Consider the following 17,610-nt stretch of genomic DNA (forward strand, 5'->3'; position numbering starts at 1 on the left):
GAGGCTGATTGATATTCCAAGAGTGATTTAATTGTGGACTCCTCCTGAAGCAGATGAATAGGAACAGCTATTTAAACTGATGTAATTTTATTATGACCTCCTTCATAATGGGTTTCAGGTTCCCCTGTTCTTGTAGTTAATAATGAGCTTGTGTGAGCCAGGTAAACTTGATGCACACATGAGATAATGTAGGGATTCACTGATGCAAAATCAGAGGCAGTCCCTTCATAAGTAGAGGCGCCTCTGGCCCCAATAGTTTAGATTTCCTTTGGACAAAAAAAAAAGGAATGTCTCATTCTGACATTGATGAGATTCTTTTTTTCTTTTTAAGACAGAGTTTCGCTCTTGTTGCCCAGTCTGGAGTTCAGTGGTGCAATCTCAGCTCACTGCAACCTCTGCCTCCCAAGTTCAAGCAATTCACCTGCCTCAGCCCCCCAAGTAGCTGAGATTACAGGCATGCACAACCATGCCCAGCTAATTTTTGTACTTTTAGTAGAGACAGGGTTTCTCCATGTTGGTCAGGCTAGTCTTGAACTCCTGACCTCAGGTGATCACCTGCCTTGGCCTCCCAAAATGCTGGAATTATAGGCATGAGACACCGCACATGGCGAGAGATTTTAATCCTAGAAAACTGTTTTGCCAATGGAGAAAATAATCCTAATTTATTTTTTAGTGCAAATTGGAAAATACTTGATAATTTTGCTTTGAAGCACAAACTTTAATCATGCCATTAGTATTTTCCAGTATTACATGATTGATAGTTAATTTCTATGGCTCTCTTGATGTAGACTTCCTCAAATAATTATACCCTTGTATTTCATGTTAAGCTAATATTACCAGGAAAGCAGTTTTAAACATCAGGCCTGTCTTTTTCGTTTTCTTCTCAAGATAGCACATTGCAACAGTTCTGTTAGTGTTCAGTGGTCTGGAAGGTATTTTGGAGCCTGCTTTGTACAGTAGAAAATTAATAGATTTGTGGTTTTGTAAACAGGCATTTGTAATGCTATAATTAATGATTATCATGAATTTTATTTTTTGTATCTTTATTCTATTGTTGATGTTAGCATTGGAATAAAATGAAAAGAGGCTGTGGTAATGACCTTGACTGTTTTGGGCACTTAGGAACCTGTTTTGTTCACTGGAACAATGAGGAAAAACCTGGATCCCTTTAATGAGCACACGGATGAGGAACTATGGAATGCCTTACAAGAGGTAATTGATGAAATGTGATTATCTTTAATCTGTTAGCCTCAGTATGTGTATATGTACCTTTATAGCACTGAAGGAAATCAAGGGGAGCTTAGTGGTTTAACTAACTTTACCACCCAGGAGATCATTGAGGATGTGGATATGCTAAAATGTATACACATTTTATACATTTAACTGATAATGATGAAAACCAAAAATGAAATGTCCCTTGTTCTTATTTTAATTTTCTTCCTATAGTCTAAAACAGTTTTGTGTTATTTTATTTGTCTTTAACAATGCATTAAACTAGAAGTTGTACTTATGAGTTGAGATTCTATTAGTGTCTCAGTTACTCTGCACCATTTATGTTACTGCTTTGTTCTTAGGGACTTCTAGTAAGGGAAGACCATAGTAGTTTTTCATTAACTAAAAGATAAATGAGATCATACTTATGAAATGCTTTGAAGTATTACAAGAAAGTGTTTATAAAGGTAAATTATGCAGTTGGAATGGGATAATAATTATATTGGCTAACATGTAGTTTTAATGCAGGTAACAGAACCCTGTAGCCTTTGCTTTGTTTTTATACTAATATGTTGATTTCTAAAGGATTTTCTATTATTTATGTGGTTCCCATTGGGCCACTTCTTGAAATTTTCTCACCTTTGCATGAAAAGGACTTTGACTATTAAGGTGATGTTGGTTTGTATATTTTAACACTGATTTTATGTGTGTTTAGCCTAGTTCTACAAATTAGTGCCAGTCTACTTAATGGCAGAAACCATATCATAAAACTGGTACTCCCTCATAGGACCTAATTCAGTCTTTTGCTTTTAAAAAGTAAGCATTTAAGGCCGGACATGGTGGCTCACACCTATAATCCCAGAACTTTGGGAGTCCAAGGTGGGTGGATCACCTGAAGTCAGGAGTTTGAGACCAGGCTAACTAATATGGTGGAACCACATTTCTACTAAAAATACAGAAATTAGCTGGGTGTGATGGCGTGCACCTGTAGTCCCAGCTACTCAGGAGGCTGAGACAGGAGAATTGCTTGAACCTGGGAGGGGGAGGTTGCAGTGAGCTGAGATCACACGACTGTACTCCAGCCTGGGTGACAGAGCAAGACTCCGTCTCAAAAATAAATAAATAAATGCAAATTAAAACTTTAAAAAGTAAGCATTTAACAAGTATGTATTAACATGTCTGATCTCTTCATTTCAAAGAAGTGTGGCTTTTTTTTTTTTTTTAAGTACAAATCCCAGCCTGTACAACAATAGTGGACTTTGTCTCTACCAGCAATAAAAATTTAAAAAATTCAAGCCTGTAATCCCAGCACTTTGGGAGGCCGAGGCGGGTGGATCACGAGGTCAAGAGATCGAGACCATCCTGGTCAACATGGTGAAACCCCGTCTCTACTAAAAATACAAAAAATTAGCTGGGCATGGTGGCTCGTGCCTGTAATCCCAGCTACTCAGGAGGCTGAGGTAGGAGAATTGCCTGAACCCAGGTGGCGGAGGTTGTGGTGAGCCGAGATCGCGCCATTGCACTCCAGCCTGGGTAGCAAGAGCGAAACTCCGTCTCAAAAAAAAAAAAAAAAAATTAACCATATGTGGTGGCATGCACCTATAGTCCCAGTTACTCAGGGAGTTGAGGTGGGAGGATCTTGTGAGCCCTGGAGGTTGAGGCTGCAGTGCGCCGTGATTGCACAACTGCACTCCAGCCTGGGTGACAGAGATTAATTTCTCTTCATTGTTATTGTTGTTGATTTGAGTTGGTGCATTTGTCATTGTTGCCCTTCCAGGGATAGCTCTGAAATCTTTAATTTATAGATGGGTTTTGACTGTGAGCAAGTAGACTTGGAGGCCTGACAGTTTCCTGCCAGTAATTCTTGTTTCTGAAGGCATGCCATTGCCGAGTCCTTACACATCCACCCAACTTTCCAGCAACTGTGGGGATTTTCTTTTTCTAAATTAGGTCCATTACTTCACCTCCAGATACTTGATAAGCAGTTGACCTCTGGTTTCATTTAAATTTGTGAATCTCTATACAGTGAAATTCTAGGAGAAAAGAGGTGGGTACAGTTAACTGTCAAACGTAAAGAAAGATAAGGCAATCCCCTACTCCTAACCTCTCAGGACGAATTTATTAGTGAAATTGCGACACATCCTAAAATAACAAGAATTACTTATAAAGTATTTTTCTATTTGCTTCAGACCTTGAGATGTCTTGTCACAGATTTTCTCAGTAAAATTACTTTTTAGAAACATATTTCTCTGTGAACAGTGAAGAAGTGTTATTTGGGAGACAATCCTATCAAAAACCATCAAGGAACTTTGCTACAACTCATACTTATTTCATTTGTGATGGCCAAAATCAAAATAAAACTTAGTAGCCTCTCAAGAATTCTAGAAATGATGAGGTGGAAGAAGTGGCGGGTCCCCCACAGAAGTGAGAAATTGTCCCATCATTGTCTTTCTCTGGGAATTAGTTCTTTATGACATTGTAGGTTTTTCTGTGATTTGGAAGAGTTTCTAAAAATTAGGGTACAACATTGTATTTTCATTGTGATTCCAGCTATTTTTAATAATTCTGGTATTCTGAAACCTGACCTAAGAAAGTCACCAGAGCATTCGCATTGCTTGTTTGGGGGTAATGAGACAGAGACTGGAGGAGGGTTTTCCTTTTCTCTTTGGTTTTTCTGAACTTTCCAAATGTCCTTCTGGGTACTTTTATTCTTTTACCTTCTGGATGGTTGGGGGAAAGGCTGAGCACTCCTAACGGATGAAGCATTGTGGGTTTTTCACAGCAAGTTTCATAATTGCAAGTTGATAGAGGCTGGGGTCATTCTGATAGGTCAGGGATTCTTCCCCTGGGGTCCATGGAGTCTGAGGGTCTTCTCATAGAGAATTCCGAACCTCACTTCCTGGTGATTGTAAACATGAAGTTATATGTGTGTTTATCTTGAGAGATGTCACGCAGGGGATTCACACCGTGACTCTGGTGCCATTCAAGTTCCTCTGGACTTCCCTGTCACATTCTGTCTCTCAGCTGTCTCCATGCCTTTCATCTTTCATTGATACCCAGTTCAGAACCGGATAATTCATCCTGTTCTTCAGTAGGAAACCTGGTGTTATTTGGAAACTCCCTTTAAAGTAGACAAAAAATATAGTCACTGGGTTTATAAATGAGGCCAAATTGGAAATGGGAACCCAAACTCATAGGATTGGCTTGAGATTAATTAGGACAGCGCTATTAGTTTCTTCCTCTTTAACGATTTCATATAAAAAGTAAAGATGCCTTTTATTTCTTTGAAGTTTTTTTTATTTCTTTCTCCCCATTCTCCCTTGGAAAGGGTAATACCAGAGATGCAGAGGAAGATCTGGCATTTGGAGGGAGACAGTCCTATGGATGTGGTCATGTCATCTTGGTTATTTTTATTTGTATTTATTTATGTTTTTTAGACAGAGTCTTGCTCTGTCGCCCAGACTGGAGTGCAGTGGCGCAATCTCAGCTCACTGCAAACTCCTCCTCCCAGGTTCAAGCAATTCTTCTTTCTCAGCCCCCCGAGTTGCCGAGATTACAGGCGTGCTCCACTTTGCCTGGCTAATTTTTGTATTTTTAGTAGAGACAGGGTTTCACCACATTGGCCAGGCTGGTCCCAAACTCCTGACCTCAAGTGATCTAGTGATCTTCCTGTCTGGGACTCCCGAAGTGCTGAGATTACAGGCATGAGCCACCACACCCAGCCAGTTTTTTTTTTTGTTGGTTTTTTTTTTTTTTTTCTAATGCTGAAAGTTATCATAAATACTGAAAAATAGTCAGCTGTGAATGAAAGAAAGGTTACTAGAATTAGTGCCAGTTTGGACACCTAACTAACAGCAACTCTATAAATATAACATAAGTAATGATGAAAAGTTGAAGTCGTTTATGAGAAAAAAAGCCAGAAGATCACAGTAGGCGCAACTAAGAAAATGAAGCAGCAGCATGTTATTTCTGTTCATCAAAAAAGGACTTTAATACCACGATCTGCAATTAAGACTAGGTTATATCATGTTGGAACAGTGGAGGAATCATCTAACCATGTTCAACACTGATAGAATTGCTGTGAGAATATAAGAATGTCTTGTATTTGGAACACCACGAGGCAGAAATCCGCACACCAGCAATGTCCTTCTTCTTTGGGCCTTGTCTTCTCCACACCTTGCAGCTCCATTTTTCCTGGTCCAGGAATTCTCCAGAAGGGATTTCTGCTCACTTCGTTCACCTTTGGCTCTGCTCTTGTTAAAGCTTGTTCCCATCTCTTGAGTTGCTATTTATCACATTTCAGTCTCTGGCATCAGAGACGTCCTATATTTAAAGTCAGAAAGTTCAAAAAAAACATGGAAACAGAAGCTGACATCCATGTGACTCTTGAGGCTTTGAAAACATTTATGATGATAGAAATGGTCTGTCTTAGAAAGTTCAGTTCATTATTTTCACTTTTCCTGTAGTTTCCTATGTTTTCCAAGCTTAAAGATAATCTGATGTACTCTGTTTGAGATGTGTAATTTCAAGTAGTATGATTTGATTTTGTTTTCCTGAAATTACAACCTTTTTAAAATCTAGAAAACATTAAGTTTTTTATATTTTAAAATATAATGTTATCTTGGAGCCAATTAATCTTTTTTCTTTTTCTTTTTTTTTTAATCTCTGAGCCAATTAATTTTATAAGGACTATATTTTGTTTACAATGACATTTAGTAAGAAAATTGTATTGTGTGTAAACTCTATTTCTGTGTGGATTTATCTTCTAATATGTAAGAATAGACATGTCACAAAATGAGGTATCCTTGTGACTTTTATACATTCAACAGAGAGGTGTAAGGAGGTTTTTACACAAGCACTGTAGACTCTGGAGCTATAGCAGTCATCAAGAGAGATAAAGTCCCTACCCTCTTAGAGCACAAATTCTTGTATGGAAGATAGAAAATAACAAAATGGGCTGGGTGCGGTGGCTGACGCCTGTAATCCCAGCACTTTGGGAGGCCGAGGCAGGTGGATCACGAGGCCAAGAGATCGAGACCATTGTGGTCAACATGGTGAAACCCCGTCTTTACTAAAAATACAAAAAAATTAGCTGGGCATGGTGGCGCGTGCCTGTAATCCCAGCTACTCAGGAGGCTGAGGCAGGAGAATTGCCTGAACCCAGGAGGTGGAGGTTGCGGTGAGCCAAAATCGTGCCATCGCACTCCAGCCTGGGTAACAAGAGCGAAACTATGTCTCAAAAAAAAAAATAAATAAATAAGAAAATGTGTATATAATAGAATATTAGTTACTGGTAAATGCAGCGAAGAAAAACACAGCAGTGCATGAAAAGGAATAGCTGACCGCATTGTTAAGTATGGGCAGTATTTCATTGTTCAGAAAGTAGCAAAATAAACAAAGGAGAAGGAATAGACAGTATGTATACATCTCTTATTTTGTATCAAGCACTGTTGTAAATGCTACACATACTGACTCATTTTATACTCCAACAATGTTAGGAAATAAGCATCCTCATAATAATCTTAGCATGGTCTTATTTACAAGTTAGTTAGGACACTAAGATAAAGTTCAGGAACTTGCCCAGTTGGCAGAGCCAGGCAGGACTCACACCCAGGCTCTGTGTCTTCAAGACTTCATTTTTTTTTTTTTTTTTTAAATTTCCAAATCACAGAACAGTCAAATGAATAGTATGACGAACATACACATATCCTTCTCCAGGATTCACCATTTGTTAATACAGTATTTTGCCACATTTGCTTCCTCTCTTGTAGCCCTTGTCAGTAAGTTGCAGACATGTCCATGAAATTGCAGTTCAGCCTTAAATAGGTATATGTACCTCCTAAGAACAAGGACATTCAACTATATAACATAATACAGTTATTGACCTCACTGAAGAAATGGGAGAGCAATGTAATAGCATTGTCTAATATATTACCAGTGTTCCCAGTTGTCACTCTTAGTCATTGTGTTCCACTGCTTCCATTGTCTTTTTCTCAGTGCTAGTACTTACCAGAACTTGAATGTCTGTTAACACTACCGAGGGCATTCACATTCATATCATTCTTTTTGCTTGTTTCTTTTAATTGAGACAGCATCTCTCTCTGTCACTCAGGCTGGAGTGCAGTGGCATGATCTCAGCTCACTGCAGCCTCTGCCTCCCAGGTTCAAGTGATTCTCCTGCCTCAGCCTCCTAATGGGATTACAAGTGCCTGCCACCATACCCAGCTAAATGTTTTTGTGTTATTAGTAGAGACAGATTTCACCATGTTGGCCAGGCTGGTCTCAAACTCCTGACCTCAGATGATCCGCCTGCCTCAGCCTCCCAAAGTGCTGGGATTACAGGTGTGAGCCACCATGCTCAGCCACATATTCATATCATTCTCATAACCATCCCTGATTCAATCATGATGACACTGTTTTCAGAAGACACTATTTTCTGGGAATTGTGTTCATTGTTCTTCACCTCAGAACCCTATTCTTCTTCAAGTCAATGTGGATAACTTGAAAGAGGGTCAAAAGCCAGAAGAGTGATGGGATGGCACCTTAGTCAAGGGCAAGTATGAGATTATTTCTTCAAAGTCTTCCTTGTAATGGAAAGGGCTTGACCAAGCTGACAGTCCATCCTATAAGTTTCAGGGCACCATTTTACACCATGAGCCAAATATTACACTTTGGATTTTGTTTAATTTTCTACCTTGCATGCTAATGCCAAATATCAATACCATATTTAATCTTAACTCAGAATGCCTGTTTCTTGGAGTTGGACTTCCATCGTGAAGATCACATTCATAGAAGTGTCCTTCCATATTTACCCTTGGCTTTTTGTGTTTGGCACTGTAATTCTGTACACCTGCTTATTGGCCATCACTCATCAATCTGCTTGCTGATGTCTTAATTGGAGGTGTATTGACACTTTGTTCTTCAATGTCACCTGAGTCTGGCTCTTGTTCTATAAAATTTCTCCAAAACAGACATCAGTGAAGCGAACCACCACCTAATATAGTATCAGATCATCTTATAGCTACAACTTTATAAAGATACATTAATATCAACATCATCTATCCCCGTCGTCTGGGGCAAGATGTTATATTGTATCCTGTTTTTCCAGAGTTTTCATTCACTGCAAAACATTTGTTAGACTGTAGAAAATGCATTGACCAGCTTTAGCAATAGGGGCTTATACTTGGGAAAGGACCAGCCCAAGAATAACCTCCTGATTTCCTAACAAATGAGGCATGGTCTCCCATTGTTTGCATTTGTATTTTTTTTCCAGTTGATTAAAAATCTTCCAAAATGGTAAAGTGCCTATAAGATTATATTTTTGGAGGACCATCCTTCCTGCAGTAATTTTCTTTTTAAATTTTCCCTTGAGTTATACTCACTCCTCTCCAGAATGTACTTTGGGAAACGACTCAACTAGAAAGATCCTTTCACCTTTCCTTCAGGCTGTGCATTGGGAGCAAGAGCTTCGTGTTTTGAGAAACTTCCTTCCTTCCCTGGAAGAGGGGTTCTTGGTGGCTATCATGTTGGCTGCTGGTAAGGGAGTTCAGGTGCTGGGGGACACTGATAGGATTTTTTTCTGCCAGCTTTATGGAGGCCTAATTTACATACCAAGAAATGCTCCCCTTAGAAGTGATTTTGGTAAATTTGTAGAGTTGTGCAGTCACTGCAGGAATCCAGTTTTTAAACATCTGTTACCCCGAGAAATTTCCATGTGTCCATCCATTCACAGTTAATCCTCCAGCCCTTTGGCAACCATCATTCTTTTTGTCTCTATACATTTCTGTAATCTTTCAACTAAAAATTACAAAAGGATTTTTAAAAAATCTTTCTGTATTTTACCTACAGAATAATTTTACTTATCATACTCTGTTTTTCTTAATGAAGTTGGCCCAGGCAGTGTTAACACATGACCCAACATGAACAGACTCTGCTCACTGATGGTGTCAAAGGAGCCTTGGGTCCCATTGTTTGTTCCCTTAAGTCAGAGTATTTCTGTTTTGTGTTGACTCTACCATCTTTCTCATTGAACATTAACTAGAAGTAATTCTCAGCCTCATGTGGGTGTCCACGTAAGTTATATCTTTTAAGAGAAGGAACCTGAAAGTTCTAATGTCTATGAGGCTCGACTACTTCCATAGCAGCTTGAATGATAACTCATTCTTTGTACATCTACAGGTACAGCTTAAAGAAACCATTGAAGATCTTCCTGGCAAAATGGATACTGAATTAGCAGAATCAGGATCCAATTTTAGTGTTGGACAAAGACAACTGGTGTGCCTTGCCAGGGCAATTCTCAGGAAAAATAGGATATTGATTATTGATGAAGCGACGGCAAATGTGGATCCAAGGTACAAAGCCGAGGCCCACGTCATCTTGAGTCCACATTTTTACTGTGTAAATGGGAAACATGGGATGATTCTGAGAAATATTTCGAAGTGCTCCATTTGCTCCAGAGCTAACATTTTAACATGAATGGTTCATTCTGAAAAAACAGAGGAAGAAACCCCAACATGCTTTCCAGTGTCAGTGATATTACTCAGCATCCCAGGAGAGCTGAGATTCCTCAATTCCACTCCTGATAGTCAGTTTTCAGCAAGTTGGAGGGAAGATATTTTTCATTGTTTTATGAAAATTAGTAAATTACTACATAGACTTTTTTTTTTTTTTTGAGACGGAGTCTCTCTCTGTTGCCCAGGCTGGAGTACAGTGGCACGACCTCGGCTCACTGCAAACTCTGCCTCCTGGATAGCTCCCTTGGTAGCTCCTCCAACCTCAGCTTCCTGAGTAGCTGAGACTACAGGCATGTGCCACCATGCCCAGCTAATTTTTGTATTTTCAGTAGAGACAGGGTTTCACCATGTTGGCCAGGATGGTCTTGATCTCCTGACTTTGTGATCCACCCGCCTCGGCCTCCCAAAGTGCTGGGATTATAATCGTGAGCTACTGCACCTGGCCTGTGTAGACTTTGTATACTTGTTTTTAAAGAATAAGATTGCCCTAAAACATGTTAACATTATTTTTAAAACCTTGAATATATATGATCTTTAAAAAAAAAAAAAAAAAAAACTCTATTGCGTAGTAGACCTTTTTAAGTCTTAAGTCTACTTTTTGCGTCTTTACTGAATTAAACTTAACTTCTTTAATTGCAGAACTGATGAGTTAATACAAAAAAAAATCCGGGAGAAGTTTGCCCACTGCACCGTGCTAACCATCGCACACAGATTGAACACCATTATTGACAGCGACAAGATAATGGTGAGTCCTTCGCCTGCGGAATTCCAGTTGCTCCCAATTATGTTCACTTTTTCAATTTATCCCCTCCTTATAAAACTTGATAGAAACCCCTAGTCAGTTAATTTTCTGTTAATTTTGGCTCTCGTTCCCAATAGTAATTCTTATGCTTAACTACACCCTCAGTGCTACTAGCAGTATATCCATTGCATCTCTTTGCATATGATTATGTTGAAAGTTTACCATGAAAATATGCCAAATCTAAGATTCAGCTTGTGATGCTAACTTTTATATTACTGAGTAGTATCAAATAGAACACTGCCGTAGTTGTTTCAGCATGCTCGATTCCCTTAATGAGAGATTTACGTTTTCATATACTGTGAAGGGCTTGTTGGATAAGGTTGCAGAACTCAGCTGTTGGGACGTTCACAAGATGTGTGTCATGGGAGAAGAGATGAGAAGATTCATCACAAATTATTTTCAGAGAGGGCCTAGACAGAAAAACAAATGACTCCAACAGAAGGGATTTGACATAGGAAATTTGTTACATAGGAATTGGAGGGCTTAAAAAATGAAGGGAAACAGTGATAATTTTAGGAAGCAAGGCCAGGATCAGTGTCTCACACCTGTAATCCCAGCATTTTGGAGGGCCAAGGCAGGCAGATCACTTAAGGTCAGGAGTTCGAGACCAGCCAGGCCAACGTGGTGAAACCCCATCTTTACTAGTAATACAAAAATTACCTGGATGTGGTGGCAGGCACCTGTAATCCCAACTACTCGAGAGGCTCAGACAGGAGAATTGCTTCAACCTGGGAGGCAGGGGGTGCAGTGAGCCGAGATCACACTACTGCACTCCAGCCTGGGCAACAGAGCAAGACTCTATCTCAAAAAAAAAAAAAAAAAAAAAAAAATTATTTAAGAAGCAGCTGGTACAGGGTCTCCCAGAAGAGAGGCCCCAAAGAGTTCATGCTCAGACCTCCAAAGAGGGGGCCCTGGCAGCTGCTAGTCATGTCAGTGAGAGAGCTCCATGAGGCAGGTTCCAGGTGTGCTAAGAGGAGGTGGAGCCTGGAGGCTGGGATGGTGCTGGCAGGAGTAGAAGAAACCAGGAAGGAAGACTCTTTGCTTGCATCCCACAGTCAGTCTGCATCTAGTGTCCACTACTGACCAGAGCCTCTAAACTGACTGCCCCAGCATCACAGATCAGAGTGTAGGAGGGTAGATCTGGGGCAGAGAGACGAGATAATTAACCAGCATGTCCCTTACACAGCAGACCCATGGCCGTACACATGGCAGGCTCCAACCTTTGGTCTCTGAATTTTTTTTCTTGTTTTTTTGAGACAGAGTTTCACTCTTGTCACCCAGGCTGGAGTGCACCGATGCCATCTCAGCTCACTGCACCCTTCACCTCCTGGGTTCAAGCAACTCTCCTGCCTCAGCCTCCCAAGTAGCTGGGATTACAGGCATGCGCCACCCAAGTTTTTCTATTTTTAGGAGCGATTTTTGTATTTTTAGTAGAGATGGAGTTTCACCATGTTGGTCAGGCTTGTCTGTTTATAACTCCTGACCTCAAGTGTCCACCCGCTTCAGACTCCCAAAGTGCTGGGATTTCAGGCGTAAGCCACTGTGCCCAGCCTGGCCTCTGGGTATTTGGCTAGTATATTCCTTCCAGGTTTGATTGGCTGTTTCTTCCTTAGTCAATATTTCCTTCCTTATTTTATTCCTTCCTTCCTTCTCTCCCTTTTTTTTCTCTTCCTACTTCCTTGATAACTTGTTTGGAGGTTCTGGCAGGAGGGCACAGCTACTTGGATACCATTGGCCAAAGACCAGCCCTCCCCTGTTGGGGATGATCATCCTCTTAGGCAGATCGCGTAGCTTCCGGAGGGCCCCGCAAGGAGTGGTGAAGGAGGAAGGGGACGCCCACTAGCCAGCCATGTCGGCCAAATCAACCCTGGCGATCGGTGCGGTGACGGATGTCGCAGCCAGATTGCTCTCACGTCCATCTTTTTCTCTCTTTCTACTTCGCTTTCTTCTTCTCTCTCTAGCTGTCTACCCCCATCTCTCTCTGTCCTTTTTCTTTGTGTCTTGCTCATTTTCAGTCTTAGCATGTGGCTTTATACAATGATAAGGGAAACATTTTTCAAAGGAAAAACCTTTGGCTGCAAATAAGCCCAAAGGAATTCACATGAATTTCAGGCTAACCTCCAGCCTGTGGCATTGGACTGATTTTCTTCTGTCGTGTGGATCCTAACCATTGTCACTGTCTGTATCCAGTGATGCTCAGATTGATGATGAAGAAAGAGGTAGATTAACAAAGGCCTGCATAGTGCGTGAGAAGCAACGGACAGACTTGACACCATGATATTGATGGTCCAAGCCTAACAGATTTGTAAATAATCTGTGATATCCACACTTCTTAGGCCCAGTGATGCTGGTGCTGTCTCTTCTGACTTCTTGGGCAGTTTCTAGAATATTCTCTTTCACCCTACCTCACATGCATCATCAGATTAGTCACCATTGGGACATTTGAGAAAATACCACCCTGTCAACACTGAAGCAATGCCTGTAGCCTTGTCACACCGCAGAGCTGGATGTGTGCAGGGATGAGCTCTGGTGTGCTACGTTCCAAACTAAAGGCTGTTTTACACTTCAAGCACTGAGGCTGGTCTGGGCTACAGCATTGCAGTAACAGGCCACTCGAACTGAGTTTTTTTTTTTTTTTTTGAGATGGAATTTCGCTCTCATTGCTCAGGCTGGGGTACAGTGGCGTGATCTCAGCTAACCACAGCCTCTGTCTCCTGGGTTCCAGTGATTCTCCTGCCTCAGCCTCCTGAGTAGCTGGGATTACAGGCATACGCCACCATGCCAGGTTAATTTTGTACTTTTAGTAGAGACGGGGTTCTTCCATGTTGGTCAGGCTGGTCTCAATCTCCCAACCTCAGGTGATCCACCCACCTTGGCCCCAACAAAGTGCTGGGATTACAGGCATGATCTACCGTACCTGGCTTGAGCTGACTTTTGTAAGTGACCACGTGACAGTCCCAAGATAGCAGAACAGTGACTCCTTAGATCCAGAAACACTGTTTAGCATTTAGCATCCTTAGGCCTTTGTTTGTCTTCCTGGAGTTGTGTTCTTAAATGGTAAATGGAGAAATCACCTTTTTGTGAAGCAGGTCCTTTGAGAACTAGTCACGGAGGGAGACTCCCTCTGCATGGAGGATGGCAGGGGTCATCCTCATGCCAACCCCCAGGAATTGGAGTCTAAACACTTCCACCCACTGCACCCCAGGCTGCACGGTTACCAGTGCCTGAGTGGAGTGGGACAGAGCACACTCGCATACAGCAGTTATATAAAGCAGGGTTATTCTTACAGATAGACACCAAGAGACAAAAGAAGCATAGAGCTTTGGGAGCTGGTCCCCCCAGGTTCAAGGAAGCCGCCCAAGGCAGATGGAGTCTTGACTGCACATGTCCCACTTGCACCACAGCTGAGGGATCCCAGAAGGCAGCCTGCTCCAGGTTACATATCTCAGAGGCAACATGACCTACTGGGAAAAGCTTTGAGGGTCATCCTCTTCCCAGGGGAGAGAAGAGCAAAAGTACGAGCTGTCTGGGGCACTTCTTCCTTGGCTGTAGATGTTATATTCCCCAGAAAGAACAGAAAGAAGACCCAGGCTGTTTTAGGCAGTTCCTTCCTATCAGGAAATTGCATTCCTAGCACAATCTAGTGTTGAGAACTACAGGCAAGAACTTGGGTCAATCCAAGGCCACATGAGACCTGTCCTGCGCATTCATCGCTGCTTTTTACCCGTCACTGTTGTTCTTGTCTCTAGGCATTGTATTTTACAGACTGTCCCAGAAAGCATCCTGCTTTCACAGCAAACAAATGGTGCTCTAGTGTTTCCCTGCTTGTTGAAATACTTGGCCAGTCTTTGGATGCATTAGCAGAAAAATGACTTCGTTGCCAGCTCAGTTGGGGGCCTGTTCAAAATAAAATCTTTGCTCCTAAATGTATCATATGGATGTCTTGTTGGGATTTGGTGTTACAGCATTGATGATAGCTACTCCTTTTATTATCTAAGGCTTGCAAGTGCTGTTAACCTAGAAGGTCTTATTAGTTAGGAAGATAGCAAGCAAGGACAGAACTTGACAGACAGGTCTATTGGCCACTCCTAAATCTGATCAGTCAGCATCTGACCACATAAATGTCAAGTTCACAAGCATTTCCTTGACCCATCAGCACTGTTACCATTATTGAAATGTGCCCATCAGTTTATTGCTTTATATACCAATCCCTCTAGGTAGATTTTGAGAACCTTAATTTTTTTCTTTCTGGATTAGTATCTTTATCTAAACTCTCAACATGATTCTACAAAGCAACTTACAATCAGCCCCTCCCTACCTTTCTAGCCTTTCCCCACTCCGTCCTCTCTCTTTCCTTTGTAGTAAAAGCCATGGTCTTTTAGTTACTGTACTTCAGTTCATCAAATGCAGTATTCTACACCATGCACAATGGTGGCTTATTATGGTGTGAGCAGTGAAGATGGTGCAATGGATGCATTCGGAGTAAATAGTGTAGTAAAGCAACTGGAATGTGATGGATTGAATGTGGGATTTGAGGGAAGACAGAGGGAGTCAGTGCTGGTTTCTCAGTTTGGGACCTGAATATCTGGATGAATGGGGAAGACCCAGAGGAAGTAAATTTGGAGAAGGGAAACGTGAGTGTTCTCTTGGAGGATGCGACTGTTGAGATGATCTTGCATTTCAGCATGGGCCTTTCCTTCTCACTCCCAACTCTATTAATGCATCCATCTATGGAGATCTCTGCAGTGATATTGAGAGATCTTCCATTTAGGGCTCCCTGGCCATGGGGTCATCAGTGACACCACAGGAAGTCCTACTAGAAGGTAGACATTTAAGCAAGGAGTCTTATTACAAGCTCTGAGTTCTATGTGACAACTATTTTCCAATTTTTCTTGATAGGTATTGGCAGGATTCAGCTTCAGGGAACCCAAGAGACATGCATTCTTTAGCTTTAGAGATTGGGAACCTCTATGTTCCCTCAACCCCTGGCCGAAACGTTCTTCTGTATTCTAGAACTTCTGATCATCAGCCAGCTTTCAATTCAGGGCAACACCATAAATACCATTCTTTCTCAGATCTTTGATTTTGGAGGTGATTTTTCCCCCTAGCTTGCTTTAGAGATACCTTTCTAGAAAACTACGTGTTCTGTTCTGTTATTCTGAAAGCTGTGAGGATATAGAGACAAGTGAATCAGCTGCAAAGCCCAGTGCTCCGGAGGGCAGGCTCAGGGAGTGGCTGGGGAAGGGACAGATATTAATGGAGGACACAACCAACACTACTGTCATCATGCAATCGTGTGATTGCAAGTGCTTAAGGTGTAATAATTACACTTTGTTGCATTGGTGAATACTTCTCCACAAAGACAGATGGATGTGGTTTTGTTTACTGTACATAAATCAAACAAAAGGCTTGTTGGGAAACAACTGTGACCTAATTAATAGCTTTGTTTATGTGTTGACTCTCCAAAGGGATTTACCCAGTTTTGGTTCATTAAGCGCCATTAATGTGTTAGGCGTAGAATTTTATTTTATGAAGATGTTCTCTCAATGTTAACTTTATTAAACATGGTGTAGTCTTAATGACAGCTAATTTAATCTTCATTTGCTCAGTTGCCACAAAACAGTAGAGCAAGACAGACAAATTAGAAATCCTCTTTTTTCTAACACGTGCCACTATCTCCACATTAAAGACAGCTTCCTCCTCGTAGTTTTTGGATTAGCTGGTTTCTTGTGACCTGTTTTCCTTTCAACGGATAGCACAGCCTTTTCCTCCAGTCTCTCCACACCATCCTTACAACGCTCTGGATTCTCCCTGGTAGCATGGGTGAACGAGGAGTAAGTGAATCTGCTGGGAGTGAATTGCAGAGAACCAAAACCAAGACTGAGAAATTCAGATTGTAGCTCTTTTCTTTGTAGGCAATCTCATGAGTTTATAATGTGTATCTTTCTTTCTAAATGCAAATCTCTTTTTAGAAGAGTTTTCTCAGAGAAAACAAACTAAAAATTGTTCTAACAGACCCAGCTGGAGAAACATAACTCAAAGCTAACTTGAGTTTTATTTAAATTCTATGTTTCACCTTCGTGGAACTTTTCTTTAAGAAGCCGAAAACAGCCACAATGAGAACATTTTAGAAGAGGAAAAATTACTTCTTTAAAAATATGCTGAGAGATTTAATTAACGTGTTCATGGGGACAAAGAACTAATGTGAAGGTAGAAAGCACAAACCAGTGCTGGGTGTGGTGGCTCACACCTGTAATCCCAGCACTTTGGGAGGCCAAGGCAGGCAGATCACCTGAGGTCAGGAGTTCGAGAACAGCCTGGCCAGCATGGTGAAACCCCATCTCTACTAAAAATACAGAAAAATTATCGGGGCCTGGTAGCGTGTACCTATAATCCCAGCTACCTGCGAGGCTGAGGCAGGAGAATTGCTTGAACCCAGGAGGCGAAGTTTGCAGTGAGCCAAGATCGTACCACTGCACTCCAGCCTGGGTGACAGAGTGAGATCCATCCGAAAAAAAAAAAAAAAAAGCACAAACTGGGAGAAGAAATACACACAATGGCAGAGCTTTGGGGAAGTGGCTGAGTGGGTCACCGGGACCTACCTTTTATCTTCCGCAATGGAAAGAATCATTTTCTGTTTCAAGACCTGGGGCAGGATTTTGAGCAATCTTTGCCACGTGCCATAGTATCTTATCCTAGAGAAGAGTCACAGGCACCCATTTTATCAGTGAGGGGACCAATCTCCGACATCAGATGACTCTCCGTACACCCCTTCGTCATGGCAGCCCAGAGCCGACCTCCGAAATGGGAATCCTCCCATCCTCATTCTGCCTGTTGCTAAGTGTGTTTCTCTTTGTTGCTTGCTACCATAGTGAAAGCTGTTCAAAGCTTTTCTTTTCCTATGGTCAGGCTTTATCCTTCGCCCTGTCCTGCCCCTCTCCTGTTCTTGAGGCCACCACCCCACTATTAGCAATGCCATCCTGACAATTAAATGGATTAAATTGTTTTGCAGTTGGTTCATTTGATTTTTATATCTAGGACAGCTCAGCTCCCTGGAGTATCTGCAGATATGCAGGCCCGATA

At 41.5% G+C, this 17,610-nt stretch overlaps 1 protein-coding gene across 3 annotated transcripts in view; it reads left to right on the top strand.

Annotated features, from left to right (window-relative positions):
- ABCC4 (ATP binding cassette subfamily C member 4 (PEL blood group)) overlaps positions 1–17,610 on the top strand; it is a 283,152-nt gene that overhangs the window by 242,961 nt on the left and 22,581 nt on the right. For all 3 annotated transcript variants that reach the window (XM_074387539.1, XM_003928200.3, XM_074387538.1), the window contains 3 exons: positions 1,123–1,212; positions 9,391–9,563; positions 10,365–10,470. In XM_074387539.1, the coding sequence (XP_074243640.1) occupies positions 1,123–1,212; positions 9,391–9,563; positions 10,365–10,470 (369 nt within the window). The remainder of the gene's footprint in view (positions 1–1,122; positions 1,213–9,390; positions 9,564–10,364; positions 10,471–17,610) is intronic.

This window comes from Saimiri boliviensis, chromosome 16 (genome assembly GCF_048565385.1).
Source record: "Saimiri boliviensis isolate mSaiBol1 chromosome 16, mSaiBol1.pri, whole genome shotgun sequence".
NCBI classification, from domain to species: Eukaryota; Metazoa; Chordata; class Mammalia; order Primates; family Cebidae; genus Saimiri; species Saimiri boliviensis.